This window comes from Lynx canadensis, chromosome E2 (genome assembly GCF_007474595.2).
Source record: "Lynx canadensis isolate LIC74 chromosome E2, mLynCan4.pri.v2, whole genome shotgun sequence".
Classification (NCBI taxonomy): Eukaryota; Metazoa; Chordata; class Mammalia; order Carnivora; family Felidae; genus Lynx; species Lynx canadensis.
This window is the reverse complement of record NC_044317.1, coordinates 61322962-61350173: the sequence shown is the minus strand read 5'-3', so window position 1 is coordinate 61350173 and position 27212 is coordinate 61322962. Positions and strand designations below refer to the sequence as shown.

Genomic DNA, 27212 nt, shown 5'->3' with positions numbered 1-27212 from the left:
AACCCATCATATTATTTAAGATTTGTATCTTAATTATTCACAGTGGCCATGCTACGAATACCAAGCATAATGCCAGGAGCAGGTTATTAAACACAGCAGGCCAGGCCCTGCCTTTTCAGCACTGGTATTTCTCTGATTACTTCTGAGCATGTATGTCTTTTCTGGTTTGTTGGTCCAATCAAGTTTTTTTCTGATGTGAATTACTGATTCACAGCTTTTATCCACATTTCTAATAGGTTTTTAGTCATTTTCTTATTGATTTCGAGTTAAAAAATATTTTTTGTTGGAGAACTTCTTGGTGTTGTGGGGGGAGGAGAGGACTTGGAATTGGGGCAAAGAATCCAGTGTTGTTTCAAGGGAAAAACAAAATGAAACAAAAATCCCATGTTTCCTAAAACTCAACAATCCCACTTTGAGAGATTTACTCTAAGGAAATAACCAGAATTGGGGCGCCTGGCTGTCTCAGTTGCTAGAGTGCACAACTCTTAATCTCAGGGTCATTAGTTCAAGCTCCACATTGGGTATACTTAAAAAAAAACAAAAAACAAAGAGAAAACAACAACAACAACAAACAAACAAAAGAAAATAACCAGAGTTGCATCCAAAGTGTGTGCTCAGGAGTGTGCATCACAGTATTGGACACCATGAGGCAGAAAATGAAATATCTGGGCTAGGTAGAAATGATAGTGCTGGACAGACGGGGAATTTTCACCCACGCATTAAAAAACATGTTTTTAATAACAGGGAAATGAGGGAGTGAGAAAAGCATGACATACACAGTATCTCCACAAGAAGCTTTATCAAACACCCTTGGAGTGCCCAGGTGACTCAGTCACTTGAGCATCAGACTCTTGATTTTGGCTCAGGTCATGATTTCACAGTTCCTGAGTTCGAGCCCCAAATCAGGCTCTGTGTGGACAGCGCAGAGCCTGCTTGGGATCTGCTCTCTCTCCCTCTCTCTGCTCCTCCCCTGCTCACTTGCTCTCTCTCAATATAAATAAGCATTAACAAAAACACTCCTGCAAACACCTGGAATAAGCACTGCTATCAGACAGTGGAATTGGGGATCATTTTCATCACCTTTGCCCTCTTATAGATTTCAAATTTTTCTAAGTGAACACCAACTACTTTAAAATCACATGGCCTACGGGACATCTGTTTGTGGCCCCTTTTCTCAGAGACCACCCTCCTTGTCCATCCATACTTGCAAAGGAGGTCCCCTTAGTGTCCACTCAAGCTGGGACTCAAGGGCTCAAAGGACAAGGACAAGGAGGCCAGGGAGTGATGTGGGTGGCTCAGGAACAAAGTCGGGCGGGATACCAGGACTGCTGGCCCTTCTGGTGAGTACGGCCTGCTCTGTGGCTCCAGCTGCCAGGCAGGAGAAGTGCCGTTGCTGATATTATGGCCAGCAAGAAAGCAGAGATCGGGATTCTTATGTAGAAACTTCCCATTATAGAAGTGCAACTTGTTACAAATCTAAAATGTAGAGGGCCATGAGTTTTCCACCTGTCTGCAAACAAAGCAAGGCATGCTTTCCTGAGCTTTCTGGACTGTCTACGCCAAGACATCAGGCCCAGCAGCTTCGGAAGGGGTAGAAAGGGCAGTTGTTGAGCAGCCACCTGGGGCCAACAAGGTCCCAGGGGTAAGGAGAGTCCTTAACCTGTCCATCTGCATCAGGTCACAGCTGGGGACCTCGGAGCTTGGAAGTCACTCAGCTTAGGCAGTTTATTGCAGCCCAGGCCTCGCTAGGCTATTGAGGGAGCAGTGGCTTCTTTTACTTACACCCAGGTGGCTGTTTTGGGGAGACTGAACTGGGGTCAGGGGACTCTCCTGGGAACTCTGATTCACGAATGTCCTCTGTTGCCTCCACATGTCTCACACGGAGACCAAGCAGCCCAAGGAAGGCTGGAACCAGATTGCCAGGAACTGTGTCCAGGACCTGGAGGCTGCAAGGCTCCCAAGACGAGGCTGCCTTCTGGAGCCACTCATGGGGCCTCCGGCCGGTGGCTCTTCCTGTGGATGACCAGCTGGGACTTCCAGTCGAAGCTGCGGCCACAGTCGCCACAGAAGTGGCGCCGCTGGCCTGCGTGGCTCTTGCGGTGGATGACCAATTGAGACTTCCAGCTGAAGCTGCGCCCACATTCCTCACACGCATAGCTCCGGGGGCCTGGGAGTGCACGCCGGGGGTGGCGTGGTGTGCCCGGCTCCCGGGAACCTGGTGGCAGCTTCTGAGCACCCCCAACAGCCAGCACCGGGGCCCGCGTGGCCTGCCCATCCGCATGCGTCCGGTGGTGGATGACAAACACCGATTTCCAATCAAAGCCTCGGCCGCACAACTCACAGGTGTAAGGCTTCCTCCGCGGGGCGCCGGCCTCCAGCCCTGCTCCCGGTGTAGCCCTGGTGGAGACGGAGGCCCCAGATGGGCCCTCCCAGGTGACAGGCCCGGGGCCCTGGGGTGGCTGGGCCTCTGGGCAGCGGGGTGGACCCTCACAGTGACTCTCACTCTCATCTCCTGGGGAAGGAGAGTTGGCAGTCCCAGGTAGCCCAGCATCCTTGACATTCCCATCCCCTCCCACCAGGTGTGTGGGGGCAGACAAGCTCCCACTCCACCAGGCAACAGGCGGTTCAGATCGCATGGAGAAGCACTCACCCGGGTGGAGGCTTCTTTGACCCTCTGTCCCCGAGCGCAGTACCCCTGGCTCCGACTCAACCCGTGCCTCTGGCAAGGGGGCCGGTAACCCTGCTGGGGTGAGGGACAGTCAGGTAGCAGTCCTGGCATGGGGGCGGTGAGGGGTTCTCATACATTAGGGGCAGGGGTGGGGATCCTGGCAAATGACAGGGTGCCCCTAGGTAAGGAGGGCAAACATGAGTAAAAGCTGGGAAGCGTGCACAGGAAAGGGTCGGGCAGGGAGCCCTATAGCCAAGGTGGTACACAGGCACCAAAGGAGGGGCTGTGGCTGGTCCTCACCCAGGGAGACCACCGTGCCATACTTCTCCAGCATCGCGTCCCAGTACAGTTCCTTCTGTGACCGGTCCAGTAGCCCCCACTCCTCCTGCCAGGATGCAGCCCATCACCCTTGGTGCCTGTCCACCCCCCATCCTCTTCCCTGCTCTGCAGTGCCCTACCCTACCCATGTTCCCTGGCCACAACCTTACTAGTTACCTGGGGAAGCGGCCAGGTTACCTAAGGCTCTTTGCTTCTTAAGGATGAAGCTGAGAAAGGTGTATGAAGTTTGGGAAATAAGGCAGAGAGGAGTTGTCCTTCAGCTCACTGGGGGGTGGGGTGGGGATGCTACTAGCACTTGTCCCCCTCAGAAGCCCCACGCCATATTCTAGTCAGACACTTTGAAGCTGAGGACCCCTGGATGGGTTTTGGGGGAAGCCTAGGTGGGGACAGATGTGGCTGGCCTCACCCTCTTGCCTTGAACAGTGTGTGATGCACTGAGACCAAAAGGCCTGGGGACCCAAGAGGACCCAGCCACCTCTCACCAAGCCTCTGGTTACAAAAGTAACAGAGATCCTCCCTGGGGGAGCTGCTGAGGGCTGTCAGCATTCCTAGACGTGTCGACCTGGCTGTGGAGAGGTCGAGGGCAGGAGGACTCACATCAGGAGGTACAGCCAAGCATCTCAGGCTCAGATGACGTATGTGGGACAGGTGGTGGGCTGGCTCCTGCCTGTTGCCAGAGGGTGAACTCTGGTAGTTGAAGCTGGACCCTTGTGGGCTTTACCAGGTGATGCACTCTCTGTTCCCAGGTCTGCTCTCCTTGCCTCCCCAAATCCCATCATCTGGGGCTTTGCTGGGGTGGGAAACAAGCCTGACAGACAAGCCACTGCAGCTCCAGGGACAAGAAGGTGGCAGCCGCTGCTGGAATGCTACCGGAAGTCAAGAGGCTCTGGAGGGAGTGGCCTTCCCACCCAGTTGTTTCCCACTGTACCATCAGGCTGTGGAGGGCCTGGAGGGACTTTTTAGCCTTGAAGCACATCTCAACTAGCTCTTCCCTTGGGGACGGTCCCCAATGGAATGGCTTAGGAGCAAAGTTGCTAGGAGAGGACAGGACCCCTGCTGTCCGCACTCAGGAACCAAGCGTTCCAGGTAGCAGGGGCCTCAGTGGAGTTTCTGTGCCCAGCTGGCCACAGCCCAGGGCTGGTTGGCCTTTTAGAAAAGCCCCAGGAAAGAAGTGGCTGCAGGTTATTTCCTAGGTATCTTCATTCTGATCTCAGGTGTGCAGGGGAGGCCAGACTGCTGTGTGAAGCTCAGGCTTTCCTGCCAGGGTTCGTCATCTTGACCCCTCACCACCTGCATATGAGGGTTCAAATCTCCAGGGGCCAGCTTAAGACTGCTGGAAACATCAAAATCACCATTTCCCTGTAAGTGAGGGAGCCAACCCCTACGAATTTCAGTCACTCAACCAGATTCCATGGCCCGAGGTTCAAATCCTTTCCAATTTTAGAGACCACCGGCCTGTCCCTGTCTCCCAGGACCCACAGGAGGGACCCTGACAGCAACTCCACTTCTGGGCAGCAAAGAGCACAAAAGCTGCTGGCCAAGAAGCCTGAAAAACTGACAGAATAGAGTGTCCACCAAGGACATGCTCCTCCCACTGGGGGCCTGTACCTCCCACCTGGGGCTGCTCACCTGAATCCTGGGTGGGTGGAAGGAGGTGGCGGCTGGTTCCCGGTGTCCTGGGTACCCCTCGCGGGACTGGGATGGATGTGGGGGGCTGGAAGGTGCTAGGAAATGAGGCAGGCGAGGATCATCAGGTGGGCCAGGGCAGGTGAGCTGGTGTTGGTGCTGCAGCTTTGGCCTTCCTCTGCCAGCAGGCAGGAGGCTACTCTGTGTGTCAGTGCCAGCCAGTCCTTTCCTCCTGCTTCCTGGGGACCCATCTCTGAAGTCTGCAGTCCCTCCTGAGTCCCATCGAGGACATTCACATTCCCCCTAGGAAACCCCCAGCCCCAGCACAACCCCTCCTAGAATCCCCTACCCTAGCTAGCGATGTCCACATATCGTCCAGGAATCCCCTGGACCTAATGTGGCTCCCACTCTCACCCATCTCCTGCCCATCAGCATCAGGCTCCTCCTTCACACTGCAGCTGAGCTGGGGAGACCCCTCCATCTGGGTGTCCTGTGGCTCCTCCCCAGAGGTTGCCCTGAGAAGTTCCACTGTCCCTGAAGGCTGGGGTCTCCCCAAGGACTCCTCTATCTTCTGTGCCGCTGGGAGCACCACTTGCTTCAGGACATGGGCTGTGATCTGAGGGGGAGAGGCAAGTCACAGAGGCTCTAGTCTTGCTCTGTCCCTCCAAGAAGTCAATGCTGGCCACACTCACCCAGCCCAGCAGCTGCCCAGGGTTATGCTGTAGGCCCTCGACCAGGGCTACAGCCTCCTCAGGGCTGCCTGGCCGCTGGCCCCGCACCCAGGCCTGGATCTCAGGGGGCAGCGTGCCCAGGAACTGCTCCAGCACCAGCAGCTCCAGCATCTGCTCCTTGGAGCATGCCTCCGGCCGCAGCCACTGGCGGCACAGTTCTCGCAGCCGCGCCAGGGCCTCTCGGGGACCTGCCACCTCCTGGTAGCAGAATCCCCGGAAACGCAGGCGTGCTGCCTCGGGCTCCTCCAGAGTGGCCACAGGGTCCACAGAGGGCAGGCGTGGGGGGCCCAGTGGGGATGGCATTGTTGTACTGGGTGTCTTCTTGTAGCCAACAAAAGAGACCTGCAGGAAAGGAGGGGTCAGGGTGGGGGCCAAGAGGCCATGGCTAGGGTAAGGCAGACAGGGCCAGCCCAGGGGGCTGGTTCAGAGAGGACTCTTGCCACAGGGAAGCATGAGGCTAGGAAAACTTCAGGGAGGGAAGGGTCACGGGAGCTGGCTGCTGAAAGGAACTGAATGCAGAAGAAAGCCTTGTGGATGAATGCTTGGAGGCAAGTTGTCCAATGGCATTTCCAGGAAACTGCAGGAGATGATGGTTAAGAGGTAGATAAATGAAAGATCATCACAGGCTTCCAGGGTCTGACTCAGGAGCCAGGGAAAGTGAGCAGCACAGGAGGAAGGGGAGTGGTCAGTCAGGCAGGAGGCCAAGGGACAAGCAGCCAGGGAGGGTCCTGGTAGGGCCTTAATCCCTGGTGAGCAGGAGAAATGAAGGTGGGAAGAGCCATGCTAGGTTATGGTGGAATGTATGTCCCCGCGATCTCCAGGACATCAGGACATGTTGACTTAAGTGGCACGTCTGCGCCATGGATCGAGGCGGGGGGTGGACTCTGAGACACCGTGCTCGCTAACCACAGAGAAATGTGAATGACTCACGCCGCCTGCACTAAGCACGTGAAAAGCAAAACAAAACAAAACCACGAGTTGCAGTTGCGTGGAGTCGTGAGCGGACACCGTGTCCCGGCCCTCAAGAGGTTCTAAATGAAACACGCCCACCTGGGCGGCCTGTCAGACCAGCTACACCAAGGCCTGACCCCCCGGAATCTATCTTCCAAAAAGGATAGGAGAGAAGACGTTCTGCCCAAGGACGGGGAACCTGTTGTGGGCGGAAAGGCCTAGGCCTAGGCTCGGAGGTGGGGCGCGACGGGCAGGTCGGGAGGTAGGCGGGCACTCTGGAGTGCAGACAGCATCTAGCGGCCGGGTCCCCAGGGGGTGGAAAAAGCCGCGCCCAATCCGGCCAGGCCCGCGCTCACCTCAACCGTTGTGTCCTGGCCGGGAGGCCACTTCCGGTAAGAGCCCCCGCCACTCCCGCCCCGCCGCGCGTCGCCATGGCGACTTCGCCCTGGCCAATCACATGCCTGCTCGGCAAGTACTGCCCCCCCCCCCCCGCCCCCTTCGGACTACGTTTCCCGTGAGACCCAGCAAGCAAGGACGGGCGCGGCCTCCGCCAGCGGATGCTCATTTCCAAAGGCCTCTCAGAACTGAGAGCTGTTCCTCTTAGAGGAATCTGAAGAATCGCAGAGTTTGGGGGCTCCCTCCCGTCACTAGCTACCACTCTTCCTTTGCATCCGAGCCCTAGACTTACCAACAGCCGTGATGGAGGGTACGTTAGGATCCTGCGCATGTGCACAGCGGACCCGGCTCCTATTGGCAAGTGAGGTGGGGGGGAGGAGCGTGACCTTATGGCCATTCAGAGCTGGCACCCCACCTCCGCCCCTCCCCAGCCCCCTCTTGTGGCTTAGCTCTTGTCGCGGAGCTATCCTCTTCGTAACCGCTAGAGGACACCAGCCCGCCTCCATCTGTTTCCAAGGCAACGGCCAGAGCGTCACCCTGTCCTCCTGGGAGGCCGGAAGTGATGGCCTGGGTAGTATGGTTTGGCAGAGACTCGCCTCCCGGCGGTCCCTGAAGGAAGCCGACTCCGACCCATTAAGACAGCCTGATCTGTCGACCTCTGCCAACTCTCGAGCATGACTCCAGTGAGTCCCCTGATGGGGTCCTCCATTCGACCTCTGCTGGGGACATGCGGGAACAAGGAACAGGGAACACTCATTTACACATCAAGAAGCTGTCCCATGATTTATATACCCTCAGAGTCTCAGACGTGTCTTCAGATGCCAGTACTGCAAAGTGAGGGATGATTTCTATCCAGTTATGGGACGCTAACTTTTTACTTTGGGTACCAAAGCTAGTAAGAATGATCTTTAGTTTAAATCTCAGTAGTCAAAGTTAGTTTGTTAAAATCACTGTGGAAAGGGGTGTTTTGCTTCCAGGAATCAAGTAGTTGAACAGTGACTTATTCAATCCTAATTTGCATATGCGTGTTTTGATTTCTTGTGATACCTAGTAATCCCTGGCTACAAGCACTCAATAAACAGCATTGGTCTTACACACCAATTGGAAGCTCTGACCATGTGCATGGCTGGGACTTGTCAACTCTTCTAAGTAATGTCATCAGACTGGGCTGTTTTGTGGGGACTTAGATCGTTTCTCTGTGTGGATTCCCCAGAAACGACTCTTCCACCAACCACTCTACGGGGAAGAACTGGTGTTCTAACAGCTTCAGTAGTTCTCTTTCTAGTCCTGTTTTAGGACTCCTCTCCCAGGGGGCTGCTGGTTTTCAAGCCTTCTGGAGTTCTGCAGTATAGGCCTTAGGGGACCTCTGTCCATTTCCCCCAGTACCAAATCAGTATTTAGCTTTCTCTAAATCAGAGATAGATCCCACATCCACTTCTAGTTTCAGAATGCCATTGCTGTTGACCTCTTCCACCATCCTTATACTTGTGGGTTTATGTTCTTAAACACTCTCATCTCTGTACCTTCAGTGGGTTTCTGAACCAAGTGAAATGTATGTGTTCAATTCATCATCTTGACCCAGAGAGCTCAAGGACACTTTTACACTCAGCCTGTTTGGGATAAAGAGCAGAAGGATTAGCCTGACAGGCCAAGGTCCAACATGACCACAGATGTTTGGGGGAGATAAATGTAAAGGCCAAGACAAGGGGGAAAGCAGGTAATCATGGTTGCTGCTCCTTAAGGACCTGGGTGGAGGGCACTGACCAGACCTCAGTACTAGGAGGGGTGGATTTGAGGAGGGTGGAGGAAGTGAGGGATAGCAGGGGCCAAACGCACAGGTGAAAAGAATGGTTAAGTGGGGAGGAGACCGGTGAGGAAATGGGATAGGGCATCAGGCCCAGCTCAAGGGGTCAGAACTCCAGGAGCTTCAGTCCAAGATGCAGAAAAGGTTGGATAACACTTGCTGAGTACCCGCTAGATGTTTGACAGATGCCCTTGCTCCTGAATACCATGGGCTCCTGAGAAGAGCTATCAGAGTGGGGGTTGTCTGCATTGCACATCTGGGCAAACCGAGGCTGTGACCTAGGGACCCTCATGGAAGCCACTCTGGGGGAAAGTAAGATGGGGGTGACGCAAAAGTGTGTACCAAAGCAGAGGAGAAAGAATGAGTCCAGGAGGGGTGGACAGTGGCTCAGGGGCCTGTAGGATACCACGAGGCCTGGCACAGAGGACCTGGACCCAAGGATCTTTGGGAGTGGGTCCAGCAGGACTCCTCTCCTTGCAAGAAGTGAGATTCCAAAAGCAAATGACAGGTCTGGCCCTGATGGCAGGGTGCGAGAATGGGAGGGTGAAAGGTCTGTGTTCATTGTACATGGCAGATGGCTGCCAATCTTGGAGGTGGAGGGACTAGAGACCCACCAGGCTGGAGTCAATCTTTCTGGCCACCACTGGTGAACCCTGCCTCAGATTCCCCAACCAGATTCACAAAGACTCATATCAGATAGAATTCCTGCTTGGGGCAGCCCCATGCTATCTACCCTCCTGGCTGGTGCACACCCATTCTGGCTGCCAAGGGGCACAGGTATTCCAGCCCCTCAGTGGATCTCAGACAGGCTACATATGTAGCCTTTGGCCTCTCAAAGATGTGGAACAAAGCCAACCCTGCAGCTCAATGACAACACACAGAAGGCATGACTACAATGTCCTAGGATGAAACAGGCATCAGACTGTTACACCTCACATGTTTGACAAAGAAATTTTTATCAGGAAGCCTCTCTAGACTGTGTTGTTAAAGCTGTCTGAACCATGACCTGGAGGCTGGGAGGAGAGACTGAGGTTGTGGATTTCCACAGTGCTGTGCAGGGATTTACACAATGTACATCCACTCCAACTTATAATTTTTGGTCTTTTCTTTTTTGTTCCCAAGAAAAGAGACCACTAACATCCCTAGGGGTGAGGCCTGAGGTCAAGACAGGGCCTGCTCTGCTGAGGGCCGCAGGGAGAAACCTGGGCCCCAGTCCACCACGTGTCCCAGCCACGTGGAGGTGTCCCACGATGGGAGGGCATCACACACACGTGGCCTTAGGTAACAGCAAATCCTCTTTCCAACTGAGGGAAGAGAACAGGTGGGCACCTGCCCACTGACCCTGCAGAAACAAGTAGTCCCATCTGGTCTCCTCCAACCTGTTATCGCGGTCACCTCTCACCAGGGCAGTGGGGATATAAACACCCCTGTAATGGTGACTTTGGTAACAACAGGGCATGGCCAGGGCTGAGGCTTGGGTGAAACCTGAATGAACACATTGATGTTTGTCTCCCTCCTCCCACCCCAGGGACCTCCACCTCTACTTCCTCCACGTCCTGTGGGACTGCCATGTGCAGGAAGCCAGGCCTGGCATCGCCCAGCCTTCACACTGGCAGACTAGAGCACGAGTGCCAGAGCATGGGGGCAGAGAGATGAGCTGGGCCTGTGACCTGGATTTAAGTCCTGGGCTCTGCTCTGTGCAGCAGCACACTCCCACTCTCTGCCTCAGTTTCCTCAACTGGGAAGTGGGGATACCAGCCATAGCAGCCATCTCACAGGACTGGCAGTTGGCACATGTTGGCCCTTATCGAGATCCTGCTTGTCACGGTGCTGCAAATACCCTCTGTAGCCTGACTCTCTCTCCCTCTCTCTTCCTTTCTTTCCCCCAGAGGTGGAAACTCAGGCTCAGAGCCCAAGGCCAACACCAGACCCCAGCCTGACTTCCTATCCACTGGGCCCGCTCCCAGAAGCCTCTGATGAACGGAGGTCTTGAGAGAATATCCTGAGGGTCAGCCTGTTGGCCAGTACGTGCGCGGGCGGCAGAAATTGCTAGGACTGCCTCCCCAACATTCCAGCATTCCCCTCCTCACCTGAGTGCTCACAGTCATAACAGGCATGAAGCGGCACTCTGATTGCCCAGTCTCTGCCCACCAAAGTCCCAGCCTCCACGTCCATCCCCCTGATCTTTCTGTAGTCAGATCTCTTAGAGTTGGAGTGAGCTGGTGCTGAAATGGCAAATATCGTCACCATGTGCAGACGGCACCACAGGGCACGCACAGGGCTTCTCCAGAATGTGCAGGGAACAAGGGCATTTTCCCACAGCCTGGGGGAGGCTGGAGCTGTGAGCTCAGGCGTCGGCAGGCTTCGCAACTGCCGGTGGGCCTGAGGTGGGAGTGGGCCCAGCTACTCTGCCCAGCGTGCCCTCTGATGGTGCCCCTGAAGAAGGCCTGGCCTGGGGGCACAGGCCCGCCCCACGGCGCGGTCGCCGCACGGGCTTCTCTCCCGTGTGGATCCTCTGGTGGTGGAACAGGGCCGGGCGCTCGCGGAAGGCACGGCCGCAGTGTGCGCACACAAAGGGCTTCTCACCCGTGTGGATGCGTCGGTGGCTGAGCAACACTGCGCCCTTGGCGAAAGCCTTGCCACAGTCCCCGCAGCGGAAGGGCCGCTCCCCAGTGTGCAGCAGCTGGTGCTGCGTGAGGTTAGAGCTGTGGCTGAAGGCGCGGCCACACTGTGTGCAGGCGAAGGGCTTCTCACCCGTGTGCACGCGCTGGTGCTTGAAGAGGGACGAACCCTGGCTGAAGGCGGCACCACAAAGGGCACAGGTGTAAGGCTTCTCACCCGTGTGCGTGCGCTCGTGCTGGATCAGGTGCGAGTTGCGGCAGAAACGGCGGCCACACTGAGCACATGCGTAGGGCCGCCCGCCTGCGTGGATCTTGCGGTGCTGGCTGAGGTTGGAGCCGTGGCTGAAGGCCTTGCCGCACTCGCTGCAGCGGAAGGACTTCTCAGCGGTGTGTATGCGCTGGTGCCGCACCAGCGAGGAGCTATGCCTGAAGGCCTTGCCACAGGCCGGGCACGCATAGGGTGTCTCACCGCTGTGGATGCGCTGGTGCTGCGTCAGGTGTGATGTCTGGCTGAAGGCCTTGCCACACTGAGAGCACTCGTATGGCCGCTCTCCAGTGTGGGTGCGCAGGTGCTTGAGCAGGTCAGAGCTCTTCAGAAACACTTTGGTGCACGCCCTGCATTCGAAGGGCTTCTCCCCGGACAGGAAGCTGGGGCCTGTGTGGAGGGCCTTGCCCAGCTGATCCCAGGTGGGGGGCTCTTGGCTAGCAGGGAGTCCATGAGGCTTGAGGCTAGTTCCACCCTTTTCTCTTTCCCCAGAGGTGAGACCAGCCTCAAATTCTGGAATTTGGGGGCAGCCTCTTCCAGGGCCATCCTGCCCAAATGGCTTCTGGCCCCCATATGGCCTCGGCTGCTTGTCTGGCATGGGGCGGTTCATGAGGGCTTTCTCCCTAGGCGGGCTGTCCTCAGGAGTCCTCAGTGGAGAGGTTAACCGCAGACTGACATTGGCTTCCCCGCTGCCAGGACCCAGCAGGAGCCTTTCCCAATAGATTACCGACACGCCTGTGGACTTTTTCTCCTGAGAGAGGGAGGTGCCCTGCCAACCCACTGAGCTTTTCCCACGTTCGCAGGTGCCTGTGAAGGTAGGTGCTGGAAGGGAGCCATTCTGGAAGGTCACTGGCAAAGCTGCTTCAGGAACAACCTTGTCATATGCCAGATGACAGGGACCTGAAGGCAAAGAAATGGTATATCCTGGGTCATCCTGGCCAAGAGGGGGTGATCAGGATGGGACTAGTGGGTAGGCCTTTGCTGGAGGCTACCGAATCCTATAGGCATTACTCACAAACCCCATTTCCCCAATGCCTCTTCCCTAGTGTGGTGAACTCTATGAGGGCAGGAGCAGGAGAGACCTGCTAGATAGAGGCTGTGCCCCAGTGTCTGGAATGGGGTACCCTGGGAGCTCCCCCTTGAATGGCAAGCCAAGGCCAGAGCCGCCAGGAGAGGCTGATGGTAGGAAAACAGGAGGGAGTCAGGTCGGAAGCGGGAGATGAAAGTGTCCAGGAAAGCAGGGAAACGGGGGACAGAAGCCTGGCCATTGGTTAGCCCCAAGCTCACACCCTCTGAGCCCCCACTCACCAGGGCTGGGCTTTCTCTGGGCATTCCTGGCTGGTGTCACAACTGTCCCACTGAGAACCCAGGGCTCCTCGCCACGCTCAAGCTGCAGGACCACCCGGGGTCGTGAGGCAGAGAGTCCTGTGAGAAAACACAAGCAAGTGAGGGGCCAGGCCCAGCTCAGGACAACCTACTGCCCAAGAGATGGCAGGGGTGAGGGGCTTTGTGGGACATAGATGGTGTCATCTGATGCCTCACTGCAGGGCAGGACTCACAGGAAAAGTTCAATGGTCCCTGTGAGGAGAACCGTGTTGGCAGCACCAGATGAAAGGGGCCGAGCCTAGACACAGGCGCCACAGTGGCACAGGGACACTCACAGGCTCACAGGCCAACAGGAGAGAAGGGGTTAGTGCTGGCAACGACTGAGCTTCCCACGGAAAACCCAGGGCCTTACCCAGCGAGGACACAAGCGCGAAGTTCTCTAACATCACGTGGCAGTACAAGGCCCTCTGGGCTGCGTCCAGGAGCTCCCACTCCTCCTGGGAGAAGTACACGGCCACATCCTCAAAGGCCATCAGGCCCTACAAGAGTGGGCAGGGGAAGGCAGACACAATCTAAGCTCTGGCTGTGGGACCCAGGACCCGCCTCCCTGTCCCAATGGCTACCCCAACTAGTGTCCCTCAGATGCTTACCTTCCCCCCGGCCCCACCCCAGGGCTCTGCAACTCTGCAGACGAAACTTCCCTCCCCTCCCCTCCCCTCCACCCTACCTGTCTAGGGCATATAGGTCTTCTCAGACTCCCTACTAGCCACTCTATACAAGGCAGCCAGAGCGAGCCCATGGCCTTCAGATGGCTGCCACTCCAAAGGCAGGCCCAGGTGTCCACTCGTGCTCCAGTCTTTGCACAAGTTGACCCTCTCCAGACGTGCCACGCCCTTACCTGTTCTTGTCATTAGCAATTGTACAAGTCCTAGCTGTGGACCCAAGAGACATGCCCATCCCCGTAAGGATGCCCGCCTCTGCTGAACCTGCCTGACATTCCAAGGCTGCTCCTTCAGCCTCAAGGACCGGCTAATCCCCTCCAGTCACTATAGGACTGGCCCCAAGAGTCTGGTCGCCACACAGGAAGCCAGTTCCCCTCTCCCTCTATAGCCATGTGCTCCTCGCCCCCCATTTCCTTGGCCAAAACCCTCCCTTCAGCCACTTGCCAGACCTCCCCTGAGAGCCCCAGGGGCCACCAGCCTCTTTGCATCTCCCTGGAGCACTACCCATCCCTGGCTGAATCTACCCTATTCCCTCCTCCTAAGTCTGATTCCCAGGCCCTGCCTTGGTTCCGAATACCAGGACTCTGTCCTTGGACACCTGCAATTCAAGGTCCACATGATACCTCCACTCTGGGACATCACAGACTCCCTGATTTTACTCTGAAACCTCTTTTCCCTTCAAATTCCTGTTTCTGTCTACAGCAACTCCATTCTCCTGGGTGCTCAGGCTTAAACACTTGGGACTGTGCTCCACTCGGGGCACTCGCTCACACGCCGCACCTGAGACATCAGATCGTTCCAGAATCCAGCCACTTTCCCATCTCCACTGGCCCCGTGTGCAGCGGGTGCCGTCTTCGGCCACCTGGACTGTGGTGCTGCCTGCTCCCTGCACACAGCCACCCCCTCTGCGTCATTTCTCCGCCAAGCAAACGGTGGGTTACTTTAAAGTCTCTAACTTAAAGCACATCCAGGCTCTGTTAGAATCATCCCATGGCCCCCGATGCAACTCAAGCCTGCCATTTCTCTCCCGTGCTCACGTCAGGAAGCTCAGCTCCGGAACCACCCAGGCTCAGTCTCCCCTCCCAGCTTTTGCACGTGCGGGACCCTCTGCTTGGAACTTCCTTCTACACCTCACTCCCTTGGCTGCCAGAAGTGGGGATCTCACACGTGCACGCTCCGCTGGCCTGAACGCCGGGGCCTAGGACGAACCGAGAGGGGAGACAAAACGTGCAGGTAAAGTCTCTCCCTGCGTCGAGGATCGGGTCCTTCGAGGAGGGATCCGGGCGGATGGGAGCCTTACGCTTCCTCTACTCACCTGGGCCCGGTCTGTCAGCGCCGCGGTCGCCATCAGAACCTGTACTTGGGGACTCGCAGAAAGAGACGGACAACACGGACTCGCCGGCTCCTGGTCTCAGCCTCCCGGGCCGTCTAAGGCAGGGTCGCTCAGGGCGCCGCCTCCCCCGCCGTCCCGGGGTCGGACAGCACGTGACTCGGGGCGCCGCCCCACAGCCCCGCGGAGCGGCCCAGGCTCCTCACGGAGAAGCCTAGGCTCGGGGCGCGACCGTCGCCCGCAATCAGGGCGTGCGCGAGACGGTCCACCGCTCGGGTCTTCCTCCCAGCCCTCGCCTCGGGTCTCCAAACCTTCTAAGAAACCGGCCTGGGGGCTCGCGGCGCTCCAGTTCACCAATACCGGTGCGGCCCAACGCCCGGTAGCAAAGTGACAGTCCGGGACGCCGGAAGTCCAGCCCCCGAAAGTCCTCATAGGCCCAGTGCACGCTGCGGACGCACGCGCGGCGGCTTCTGGGAAGCGCAGTTCCCGTCCCGCGTGGGCGGAGCCCGGCTTGATCTCCGCGGCAACGTCCAGGCATCCCCGCGCGGCGCGCTGGGAAATGGAGTCCCGCAGGCGCTCCCCAGCTTCCGTGGATCCCGGGGAGTGAAGTGTGCGATCGCCCGGCTCGGCGTCCTGCGCTCGGGGTCCTGGGCTCTAGACGCTCGCCCACGCGGCGGACTAGACTTAACGCGGGACGCGCAGAAGCGGAAATTGCTGAGGTCCCAGGAGGCGACCCCGGCACCGGGCTTTAAAGACAAAGCGTGAAGGGGGGGAGAAGACAAAGCCTGATAGGGGCCCCTGGGTGGCTCAGTTGGTTGAGCAGCCGACTTCGGCTCAAGTCATGATACCGGGGTTTGTGAGTTTGGTCCGTCGTCCGGCTCCTTGCTGACAGCTCAGACCCTGGAGTCGGCTTCAGATTCTGAATCTCCCTCTGTCTCTGCCCTCCCCTGCTCGTTCTCTCCCTCTCAAAATATACAAACATATATATTCTCAAAATATATATATCCCTCTCAAAAATAAATAAACATTAAAAAAATGTTTTTAATGAATAAATAAATAAATAAATAAATAAAAGGACATAGCCTGATGAGAGGGGCGAGTTAGGTGGGACGGTGCTTTGGCACAGAGCCTGGCTCTACCTCTGGAGGCCTGTGCCCTGGATTGACCTCTCCGTGTTTTGTAAAGGGGTTAACATCAGGTTTGCAAGCCCCTAGGCTAAATTTTTCTGGAGTCTGAATTGTTTTCTGACACTTTGCTAAGCCATCTGTTTTCCCTGCTAAACTGGACCGCGCAAAGTGTACTTTCCCAGACTTGCCTGTCTTTGGGTCGTCTAGGTGTGGCTGGCACATCAGGATATTGATGCCTTGGTCCTGTCTCCTGGGGACCAACCTGAGTTTCTGCCACACGTGAAAACAAAAGGAAGGGCAGTCTCAGTACACGCCCACGACTGCTGGAGAACGAGAGCTTTCCTCTTTGTTGCTCTAGTGTGAGGGTTTGTTTTAGGTTTTGTTGTCAGGGTCCTTCATCTTCGTACATAAAATGGCACAATGACGTTACCCATCGTAGAGCTGTTATAAGGAAATACGGAATTAATCTGTAGAGTTCGTTCATTCTTGCCGCCTTCCTTCCTCCCTTCCTCCGTCCTTATATATGCATCTATGTCAGCAACAACTGTCCTTAGAATTAACACTATTTGTAAATCGTCGTAATGCAAGAGAGCACGGTCATATAGATTTAAATAGGACACATCTAGCAGTATTAATGAGTCACATTATACTACAAGTGAGGTCACACAGTTCATATCTGGTTACTCCCACGAATAGAAAGGCAGCAGCCGATGTAAAGGTGCAGCTAAACCAAAGGCCGATTCTTAACCACCAAAACCTGTTTATGTGCTTTCATTTCATACTTGTGTCTAAGTATTTAGGTGAGAATTGATGTAAATTCACATGAGATAAAGAAATGTGCTCTCCAGATAATCACAATGCAAGAGACCACAACAATTTTGGAATATTTGTGTGTAAATGTTGCTCACTTTGAAAGAATTTAAGAAAATGTAAGTATTAAATTCGTGATTTTATCCAAAGCTTAGAGGCATTAACATTTCAAGCACTCTTTGAATGTTTGGAGACACTTAATTTCTTATTTAAAAAGTATCCCTATGGGGGCACCTGGCCGACTCAGTCACTAGAGCTTGCAACTTTGGATCTCAGGGTTGTGAATTTGAGCCCCATGTTGGGTGTAGAGGTTACTGACAAATAAATCTTGAAAAAATAAAGTAAAATAATATAAAATCATCCCTATAATGTGGAATTAGTTAGACTACAGGGATCTTGATGCCTAATATTGAGAGAAATGCTCATTGTTTGATAAATTCATAATTTAATGAGTTGGAAATGAATAGCAGCAACAAATCTTCCTCTGTACACAAAATAGCTCCAATACATATACCTGGCTCCCATTCTACCCTGAACAAGATGGCACGGGAGATGGGGGGTTATGGGGGGTGTTGTCTGTGGCAGGTGCTTGGACCCTAACCACTTGGTTGGACATCTGTGAGCTCCTGTTCCCCTATCAGTAAAAGCAAAACAGATAGTAGTAAACACTCGCCTTGGGCTGAATTGTGTAGAGCACTGATTCTTTCCTTGGCTGGGTCGAGCCTACTGATGAGCTCATTGAAGGCACTCTTTGTTTCTATTACAGTGTTTTTTATTTCTAGCCCTAACTTTTGATCTTTTCTTAAGAGTTTCCATCTCTTTGCTCACAGTATCCGTCTATTCCTGTATTTTGTCAGTTTTTTCATCTAGAGCCCTTAACATCTTAATCATTGCTATTTTACGCCCGTCTGATAATTCCAACATCTGTTCACATCTGAGTGTCATTCTGATGACTGCTTTGTGTGTCTTCGGGCTGCCTTTTTTCTTGCCTTTTGACATGCCTTGTCATTTGTTGTTGAACACCAGACACATGTTTGTTAAGAGGAACTAAGGCGACAGGAGGTTTGTATGAGGATTTATGGTAATATGGATAGGAGGAGGGCTGTGTTTAATGTTTGCTGTAGCAGGGGGTGCTGGAGGCTTCAAATTCCTCTAGTGCCCTAGTTGTTGTCTCTTCTCTAGACTTTGTGCTCTGGTAAGTATTCTTTGGAGAGAGTCTGTGTCTTGCATCTGTTTTAGTTATAATGCACTGTTGTTACACTGGAACTCCACTGATGTGGTGTATGGGTGACAGGGGAGAGGAGCATACTAAATCTCCCAATGAATACTCGGTCTTTAGTGGGACTGGGCCTCAGGAGTGTATCTCCACTCCTATAGTTTTCTTCCCTTCTTTCTTCCTTCCTTCCTTCCTTCCTTCCTTCCTTCCTTCCTTCCTTCCTTCCTTTCTTCTTCTTCTTCTTCTTCTTCTTCTTCTTCTTCTTCTTCTTCTTCTTCTTCTTCTTCTTCTTTTCTTTCTTTCTCTTTCTCTTTTTCTTTCTTTCTTTCTTTCTTTCTTTCTTTCTTTCTTTCTTTCTTTCTTTCTTTCTTTCTTTCTTTCTTTCTTATTTTGTTTTCTTTTCTTTCTTTCTCTTGACCTCAACTGCCTTCCCTGGCTACAGCATATTCAATATATTTCCTTGTAGCCCTGGCCCCTGTTGACTATGACCTCTCTCACTTAGGTGAGAGAAGAAGACTAGTGGGACCTGGAATGGGAGCACTGTCCTTACCCCAAATGGAAATTGCTCTCGCAGTCTTTATTCCTGTAGTATATGTTTTTGTAGGGAAATGGTTCTGGGTATATTTCACAAGGGTTATCTTTCAGGTCATAGGAACCCTCCTCTTTCTCTGCTCCATGCTAACTGATATGATTTGATGTGGGGTTCTGGAGCACATAGTCAAGAAAGAATTCTTCAGATATTATCAGTGCAAAAAAGGTGGTTTTCTTAAAGCACAGGGACAGGACCTTTGGGCAGATAGAGCTGTCCCAGGATTGTGTGAAGTGATTCGCTTATACTTTTAAGTTGAGGGGGTAGAGATAGCAGAAGTTTACAAAGTTGTTTTCATAGGTTAAGGAAGATTTATAGGATCCTGGAAGCCTAGCTTATGTCAAGCTAAGATTGTTGTTGCTGGTTTTTTGTTTTCTTTTTCTCTTGCAAGGTATTAATGCTAAGACAATTGGGAGTTCCTGGACGAATGTCATACTCTTTTTGTCTCGAGTATTTGTCAATGGGCTGTAAGCTGTAAGGAAATTTAACTTAATCTACATTTCTTTTGCCTTTTTTTCTCCATATCACTAACAACTGAAGATCAGAGAAATACAAGTTCACTGAGTGCATATTGGACACACCGAGGATCTAATCCATGGGGTCACTGCCAAGGGGACAGGGATTAGGTTCACTGCAGACCTGGACAGTTCGGACTTGGGGTCTCTGAGCAGGTGTGAATACAAAGAGATATGGTAGGTAGGTCTCCTGTTCAGTTACCTGTTTGGGGGATTTGGTACAGACATGGCCTCTGGTGACAGGGGAGCACCATGTTGGGTGGCAGGTCTTGGCGCTAGTTATGCCTGGACCACAATCCCTTGGAATGCACAAGTGGCTGTCATCCAATAACATGTTAATAAGACATTTTAAACACGTTTGACCAAGTTAGGACACAGTAAGGGGAGACTGGTGTTGGAGGACTTGAGAGAAAGAGATGAGGGGATAAAGGCAAAGGGTAAGATATGAGGCTCAGAAGGTGGGCACAGCAAGGGGCTGGAATCAGGAGAGAAAAGGAGAGTGGGAAGACATTCTGGAGTGTCCAGTGTATAAAAAGACACAAACCCAATGGAGTAATCTGACCCCATCAAGACAGCAAACCAAGATACAAAGTGAACCAAAGTGGCTAAGTAATGGGATATGAATAAGTTCCTTAATGTATATGCAAGCTCCCTGTCTCCATCCCCTAAAACACTTAATAATTGCTTCCTGTACTAACTCCACTGGGAGGCAGTGTTTTGAGAGCTATCTCCCTGGTTCCTTACTTGTTAGTTAACAAGTAAATAAAAGCTCTTCAAGATTTCCTTGGGTTGTGTTGAATTTAATGCACCCCAAGCAGTGTACCCTTACACTTTGACAAGCACACTTGTATACAATCAAACTGTCCAGGGGGGTCTTTTGTGAAATACAGGCAAGCCTCTAACCATGGGGTGCAGTCTTACAGGCCTCACCATCCACAACTAGGGAGATGCAAGACTTATTCCCTCCCAACTACGTGAAGAGAAACATTGACACTGATTCAAATTGGCAGCATCAAATGAGATGTTAGTCATTCTTCTGTATCTGGTTTCCAAACCCACATGCTTCAAACTTGCATAAAATAGATGCACGTGTCTAGCTGGATGCAAAATGCAACATGGAAGAAGAAGAGTCAAAGCTTAGGCCCAAGATAGGTCAGGCTGACCTGCATTTGCTCAGGTTCCTCTGATTATAACCCATGGGAACTTGGGCCCCGATGCCCCCTGTCTATGATGTACATTTTCCTCACGTCTAAAGTAGTGGACTAAGAATGCACTAAGTGGATTAAGAACCAGTTCACGGTTGTCAGAGTATCAACATACAGCTTCTGGCCCAGGCAGCCTCGCATTAATGTTGGAGACCTCCGTGACTTGTGGAAAACATCACACCTTGTCTTGGGCCACATCCCTAACAGTGTTACAGCCCTCCATACCTGGGAGCCAGAAGGTAGCCACCAGCATCCTCACTGCATGCTAGTTCCCATGGTTCCATTCTTGAGTGCTGCGGGGACCAGAACCTCACTTGCTCGTGCCCTCTCTTCCATCTCTGAGGGCAGCTGACTGCTGGAGTTGGTGGTGATGAGGCATCTGGTACTGCTGACGATATCTCAGGTGTCCAGCCTGGGCATGTAAGGATAGGGAGAGGGATTAGCCCAAGTGCCCACACCAAATCACACCCTTTCTTTGGTGTGAACAATCTGGTGCCAAACAAAGACTCGGGTTTCACTAAAGGCTCTCCCACAATGGCTGTACTCATAGGGCCTTTCTCCAGTATGAACCTTCTGGTACTTCATAAGGTTAGACCTGTGGCCAAAGGATTTCCCGTATTAGTTACACTCATAGGGTCTTTCACCAGTGTGAACTTTCTGGTGCTGATTTAGAGTATAACTTTGGTGGAAAGTTTTTCCATATTCCATGCACTTGTAAGGTCTTTCCCCAGAGTGAATTTTCTGACCCTTTTTCAGTTTACATGTGTGCCTGAAGGCCTTCCTACTCTCCTTACATAGGATGTTTCTCTGAATTTTTTGGGGTGAATTTTTGGTGATCAACAAGGGTTGATTTCTCTTTGCAGACATATGTATTTGTTGGACATCTACATAGTCTCTCTTCAGGGTGATTCAGGTGGCTAAGGAGGGTGGAGCTCCTTGCAAAGGCTGCCCCCAGTTGCTGCACTTGAAGGGCTTCCCTGCTGTGAACTTTGGGAACTGCTCAATAATGGGGCTGGGTGGGAAGGCCTCCCTGAGCTTGGTGTTCCCACACGGCTTCCTATCGTTGTGGGTGGATGGGTGTTAGGTCATGGCTCTCCAGGCTCTTAGGTCATGGCTGCACAGCTTCTCTGCAGTATGTGCTCATCACAGGGGAGAAATTTCTCCCCATATTAAAGTCAACTGTTTCAGTTGAAGGTTTACGTGGAACCAGAATTATTTCCTGTATGCCCCACATATGTGCAGTTTCTGTCCAGGATCTGTTCCCATGTTTCTCCATGGACAAAGTCTTTGAAGACTATAACCCTGTGTTATAGGGGTGGACCTTGTGAGTAGAAGGACAAGCACTGGAAGTCCAGCCCTGCGATGTGATTTTTCTGGAAGCATCAGATTCCAACAGTGCCTCCTTATCTTCCTTTTCACATGAACTACCTGAAAATAGGGAAATGCCCCTTTTTTTTAAATTTTCTAAAAGTTTTATTTATTTATTGGGGCACCTAGGTGGCTCAGTCAGTTAAGTGTCCGACTTTGGCTCAGGCCATGATCTCACGGTTCGTGGGCTTGAGCCCCGCATCAGGCTCTGTGCCGACAGTTTGGAGCCTGGAGCCTGCTTTGGATTCTGTCTCTCTGTCTCTTTCCCTTTCTCTCTCTCTGCCCTTCCCCCCTCAAGCTCTATCTCTCTGTCTCTCAAAAATAAATACACATAAAAAAGAAAAAAAAGTTTATTTATTTATTTTGAGAGAGTGAGCAAGCAAGCAGGGGAGGGACACAGAGAGAGGGAGAGAGACAGAATCCCAAGCAGGCTCGGCACTGACAGTGTGGAGCTCAAACTTAGAAACCATAAGGTTGTGACCTGGGATGAAATCAATAGTTGGATGCTTAACCCACTGAGCCACCCAAGTGCCCTGGGAAATGCCCTTTTCTATATGTCATAGTAGATGCGTGGGGATGGACCCATCATTAAGTGGTGTCTAAAGCTCTTTTCTCTTTCTTTCTTTTCCTCTCTCTCTCTCTTTCTTTCTTTTTGAAAGTATTTTGAGAGAGAGAGAACAGGGGAGGGACAGAGAGAGAGAAATCCAAGCAGGCTCCGCACTGACAGTGCAGAGCCCGATGCAGGGCTCGAACTCATGAACTGTGAGATCATGACCTGAGCCAAAATGAATGCTTAACCAACTGAGCTACCCAGGCACCCCAGTAAGTGGGGCTTATAATTCTTAAGCTAACAATTGATTCCCTGGGTTCATAAGAAACTAAGGGGGCCAGGATCAGGGGAGAAAGGGCCAATCCTTTTGATATAGGGTCTAGCCAGACCAATGCAAAGTATCTCATCAGGGTCACAGACTCAATGTGGCTGGCAATAGGGATGTTTGCAGAGGTCAATGCTATGCAGAAAGAGCCCACACATGATGTAACATTCAGCCATCTCTTAGCATTAGGCTTCCCAGGATTACTTACCAATACATAAACCTCTCCTAATAGCTAAATAGAAGCTAACACAGGAGGACCCATAGGGAGAGTAGTTACAAGATGAAACTTGAGGTCAGGGAGATAGGGACTAGACATCAGGAAAAGAAGGCACGAGGGCAGAATGTTCAGAAAGGTGTAAAGTTGGACTGAGGTTGGGACATTAACTTTGGCACAGGGTAGTGATGTGGTATAAGACCACGGCCAGGAACAATCCAACGTAGACTAGGCCTCAGCCCATATCCGAATTGTACTCATCAAGTCCCAGCATCTTCCAGGACTTTCTGGCAATGGCCAGAATTGCATCTTCTCAGCTACATACCCAGGACTCCCTACCATGCTCTGGCAAAAATGCCCCCGTGGGATGCAGTGGCCACAAGTCCTATGGAGGACAAGGCAGGTAAGGGGCCTGCCCTGTGTGTGACCTTTCTGTGGAAGTCAAGGAGCTTGCTTCGTCTTTATCATTAGTAAGGAGGAAGGAAGAAGAGATGTCACAAAATGAAACTTTGAGGGCTACCTGGGTGGCTCAGTCAGTTAAGTGTCTGACTCTTGATTTTGGCTTAGGTCATGATCTCATGGTTTGTGGGACTGAGCCCCACGTTAGGCTCCGCCCTGACAACACAGAGCCTGCTTGGGATTCTCTCTCCCTCTCTTTCTGCCCCTTCCCCGCTCACGCTCTCTCCCAAAATAAACAAACGTAAAAAAGAAAAAGAAACAGGGTGCCTGGGTGGCTCAGTCGGTTAAGTGTCGACTTCAGCTCAGGTCATGATCTCATGGTTCGTGAGTTCAAGCCCTGCATCGGGCTCTCTTGCTATCAGTATGGAGCCTGCTTTGGATCTTCTGTCCCATTCTCTTTCTCTGCCCCTCCCCTGCTTCCTCTCTCTCTCTCTCTCTCTCTCAAAAATAAACAAACACGGGGCGCCTGGGTGGCTCAGTCGGTTGAGTGGCCGACTTTGGCTCAGGTCATGATTTCACTCACAGTTTGTGTGTTTGGTCCCACATCAGGCTCTGTGCTGACAGCTCAGAGCCAGGAGTCTCCTTTGGATTCTGTGTCTCCCTCGCTCTCTGCCCCTCCCCCACTCACGCTCTCTCTCTCTCTCTCTCTCTCTCTCTCTCTCTCAATAAATGAACATTAAAATAAAATTAAAAAAAAAACAAAAAAAACATAAAAAAAGAAAAAAATGAAATTTTCAGGAGGGTTTTTCAGGAATAACTCAGTAGCCCTTGTAAACAATGACAGGACCCTTAGAGACTGGCACTGGCAGTTTTAAGGAAGTATCTGCTAGAGAAAGACCGCGAATCCATGGCACACAGAGAGACCTTGTCATGGAGCCAAACCCAAAGGGCTTATTGGAAAGATGGAGAGAACTTTGACTCTTCTCCCCAGGCCACCACAAGCCTGGGTCAGCAAAGGTGGAGTGGCTCAGGGAGAGCACAAGCAAGTGCCCACAGCCCAACCTGGGTGCCAACAATTCTGAAAAAGAACACATAAAGAAAGGCAGGAGCTTTACTTGGTAAGGCCATGGGTGTGACGTCACCCAATATCATGTCCCAGTACAGGATTCTCTGGGACTGTGAAGAGCCTCCACTCCTCCCAAGAGAGGTACATGGCCACACCCTTGAAGGTCACCAGGCCTCGCAGTGAGGAAGAGAGATGATCCTGCAGGGCAATGAGTGGACATCTTCAAGCCCTGGGCCTAAAACCCAGGGCATCTTGCCCTCTCCCTGGCAACCTCTCCCCTATAACACCTCCCAGACATACTAACTACCTTCAGCTTACCCTCTTCCCCAGGCCTCCATTTCTGAGGGGACACTAGTCTGCCAACATCAGTGCCTTCTCCTTCTCCCAACACCCACTGGCCACTGCTTTGGAGCCATTGCATCATGAAGCAGGAGGGCAGATAGACATCACCCAATCTGTTCCTGTTCTATTTCCAGATGGTTCCCTGGGCATTCACCACAATATGACTTATGACCACAATAAGCCCCAGGTTCAACCTCCCCCCTAGGACCCCAGCACCAAGCTCTCCTACCCAATGTTCTGCCTCCCCTAGAGACTCATCAGTTGTGACCGCTCCTTTCTTACACCTTTAGGTCCTCTTCTATCCAAGGGCTATGCCCTTGGATCCGCCCTCTCTCTCAAGGCTCCCCAGGCCATTCGGCTCATGGCAGCTAGTGACCCTGGAAATAACAGCCAGGATCCAATTTCAACCTCATCTTGCAACAAAATCTCCAGCGGCACCCAGACCTAGGGGCTGCCCTTGGCCCTTTGTTCAAAGCCTTCCCGCCTGTCACTGTCCTCTGCTCCATCTCTCAGCTACAAACACCTGGATTCCCAAACACTTCTGGCCCTCTTATACCTCTGCCTTTGTCTTAATCCTTTACCAGGTGTGTCCTTCCTGCTCCACCACAAGACAGTCCTTCAAGACCCACTCTAGCTGCACTGTCACTGTGGATAACACATCCTGGCCCCTGCACTTGTAGTAGATTGAACCGTCATTCTATACTAGCATACCTACAAGGCCCGCAGTCTCACTCTGGAGCCTCAGCAGTGTGCAGAACTTCCCTGGGCCCTTCCCCATCGCGTGCTCCCACAATTTGTCCACCTCAGGACTGGCACCTCCTAAGTGTGACCTAAGGCTGCCACTCTGGCCTAGGGCATCATTACATGCCTGGACTGTTGATGAAGGCTCCTCCCTGGCCTCCCTGCTTTTGCCCTGGCCCCTTAGTCTGTTCACACACTAGCCAAAGAAACCAGTTAACAGCAGAGTAAGAATAAAGGGCCAGCAATTAGTCTCCCTAAAGAAGGCCTAAATTGTCCTATGAGGCTCTTTTCTCACAAGATTTAAGAAGGATTTGCGGTTCCCGATGGCTTGGCTCACGCTTACAAACAAGTTTCCGCACATCTCTGTCCCCACGCGTGAAAAACCCTTTCAGGCCCCACCCCACCCCCCTTTTGGCCAGCATACTGACCAGTAATCTGGAGCACGAAGGCACAAAATCAAAATGACTCCCATCATCCCAGACAAGGAAATGAAAGCGGCAGGAATCCCAAGGCACACTCATCCGCTAACGCTGGGGCTCCAGGAACTTGGGGGTAGGACTGCCCGGCTTCGGCAAGGTGGACCCTTCACTCGCCAAAGACATCGGTAGCGGCGCTGGTCCCATGCCAACCCGTGGGGGGCCGGGGAGGAAGAGGGCGCGCGCGCACCCGTTGGGAGTGGCCCGCTGGAACAGCACCTCCTCCGCCCTCAGTCCCCCGGCACGGCTGGAGGACCCTGGGCTGCGGGCAGGCCCTCGGAACCTCGGTCTCCCGCGCATTATGGTGGAAACACGCTAAAGGCCCTTACTGGGAAGGTCTTGAGGGCTCTTGCGGCGGTCCCGGCGGACGCCCCACAGGGCCGCCCATTCTATTTCCGTCAACGCCGAGGCCCGAGGAGGCGGGGACGATCGCTCGCAGGCATCGCCCGTAGGCGCAAAGAGGAGCCCCACACCTTCCCCACTTGGCGCACCCCAGACCCTGGGCGGTGGCGCCCTAGACTTTCCTAAACGCGTCCTCAAACCAGGGATCGAGGCCTTTTTTCGCACAGGCGCACAACCAGCCAAAGAAAAACCTCAGGGCGACGTCGGATGTCCCGCCCTTGCCCAGAGCGGTACACTCGGGTACGCCCCGCACGGCGCCAGCGCCTTCTGGGGAGTGTAGTTCACATCGCAAATCCTACTTCCGCGGGGACCGCAGTGCCCCCCCCCCCCCCGCGCCTTGTCGTGTCACCATGACAACGACCAAGCGGCAACGCGTCTGAGGCTCGTCAGCGGTGCTGTCAGGGGACCTGACGCAGAGACCACATTGGGTCCGTTGCACCGGGTCCCCGTCCGGGTCCCCGTCCGAGGCAGCGCTGGTGGACTCTGCACGGGTAGGTGAAAGTTTCTTAAGCTTTCGCCTGGCCAGACTCAAGCCCCAGTGTCCAAGTCGCGAAACTGAGGATGTCCGGCCTGGGGTCATTTTTATCCCCGCAGGTTGGGACAGTAGAGTGTGCGCATGGAATGAAGCATGGAAGCTGTTCCAGGCAGAGAACCTGCATGTGCAAAGGCTTGGAGGCGACCCAGAGAGGAGGGCATTGGGGAAACTTCAAGACCTTTACTTCTACCAGAAAGCTCCAAGGGGAGAAGGGCTCATACTAGGCCGTTATCCTGAGGGACCTGGGAACCGAGATGTGTGAATAGAAGAGGGACCTGATCTAAATTGGCAAGTATAACTTTAGCTTCCATGTGGAGAAGTGATAGGGTGCCAGATGAAGGTGGAGGTGGTTGGGGACACAGGAAGAAGGCAACTGCAACCAAGGAGGCAAGCGATGGTAGTCCAGGCGGCAGCCTGGACTAGGGTGGTGGTCGCAAAAGATGTGGGAGAAGTAGTCAGATTTTGAATCTCTTCTGCAGGCAGAGTCAGCTGTATTTGCTGATGGATCAAAGAGTGGTGAGAAAGAGATGGGAGGTCCAGAAGGACTCCAGGA

The 27212-nt window shown here is 53.1% G+C and overlaps 2 protein-coding genes and 1 long non-coding RNA gene across 8 annotated transcripts; all 3 read right to left on the bottom strand.

Annotated features, from left to right (window-relative positions):
* Positions 1–1065: 1065 nt before the first annotated feature.
* Positions 1066–7627, bottom strand: ZNF446 (zinc finger protein 446). 5 transcript variants are annotated; one of them, XM_030297530.1, is made up of 7 exons: positions 7004–7625; positions 5326–5706; positions 5048–5249; positions 4637–4731; positions 2969–3053; positions 2651–2743; positions 1066–2397 (listed from the first exon to the last, which is right to left on the bottom strand). In XM_030297530.1, the coding sequence occupies exons 1-7, from the start codon at positions 7106–7108 to the stop codon at positions 1775–1777; spliced, it is 1584 nt and encodes a 527-aa protein (XP_030153390.1). In that variant the 5' UTR covers positions 7109–7625; the 3' UTR covers positions 1066–1774. The 5 variants fall into 5 exon arrangements, with proteins under 5 accessions (XP_030153390.1, XP_030153392.1, XP_030153388.1 ...); XM_030297532.1 differs by having other exon boundaries at positions 1888–2512; XM_030297528.1 differs by having other exon boundaries at positions 1888–2743; positions 7004–7627.
* A 1825-nt stretch (positions 7628–9452) lies between these two features.
* Positions 9453–14821, bottom strand: ZNF324 (zinc finger protein 324). 2 transcript variants are annotated; one of them, XM_030297518.1, is made up of 5 exons: positions 14765–14821; positions 14487–14647; positions 13140–13266; positions 12710–12826; positions 9453–12301 (listed from the first exon to the last, which is right to left on the bottom strand). In XM_030297518.1, exons 3-5 carry the CDS (start codon positions 13258–13260, stop codon positions 10863–10865), a joined length of 1677 nt encoding a protein of 558 aa, XP_030153378.1. In that variant the 5' UTR covers positions 13261–13266; positions 14487–14647; positions 14765–14821; the 3' UTR covers positions 9453–10862. The 2 variants fall into 2 exon arrangements, with proteins under 2 accessions (XP_030153378.1, XP_030153377.1); XM_030297517.1 differs by lacking the exon at positions 14487–14647 and having other exon boundaries at positions 14765–14820.
* A 1037-nt stretch (positions 14822–15858) lies between these two features.
* LOC115502320 lies at positions 15859–26024 on the bottom strand. The gene is made up of 3 exons (XR_003965050.1): positions 25675–26024; positions 20467–20653; positions 15859–16347 (listed from the first exon to the last, which is right to left on the bottom strand). It is a non-coding gene; the product is annotated as an uncharacterized LOC115502320 (long non-coding RNA).
* Positions 26025–27212: the final 1188 nt, after the last annotated feature.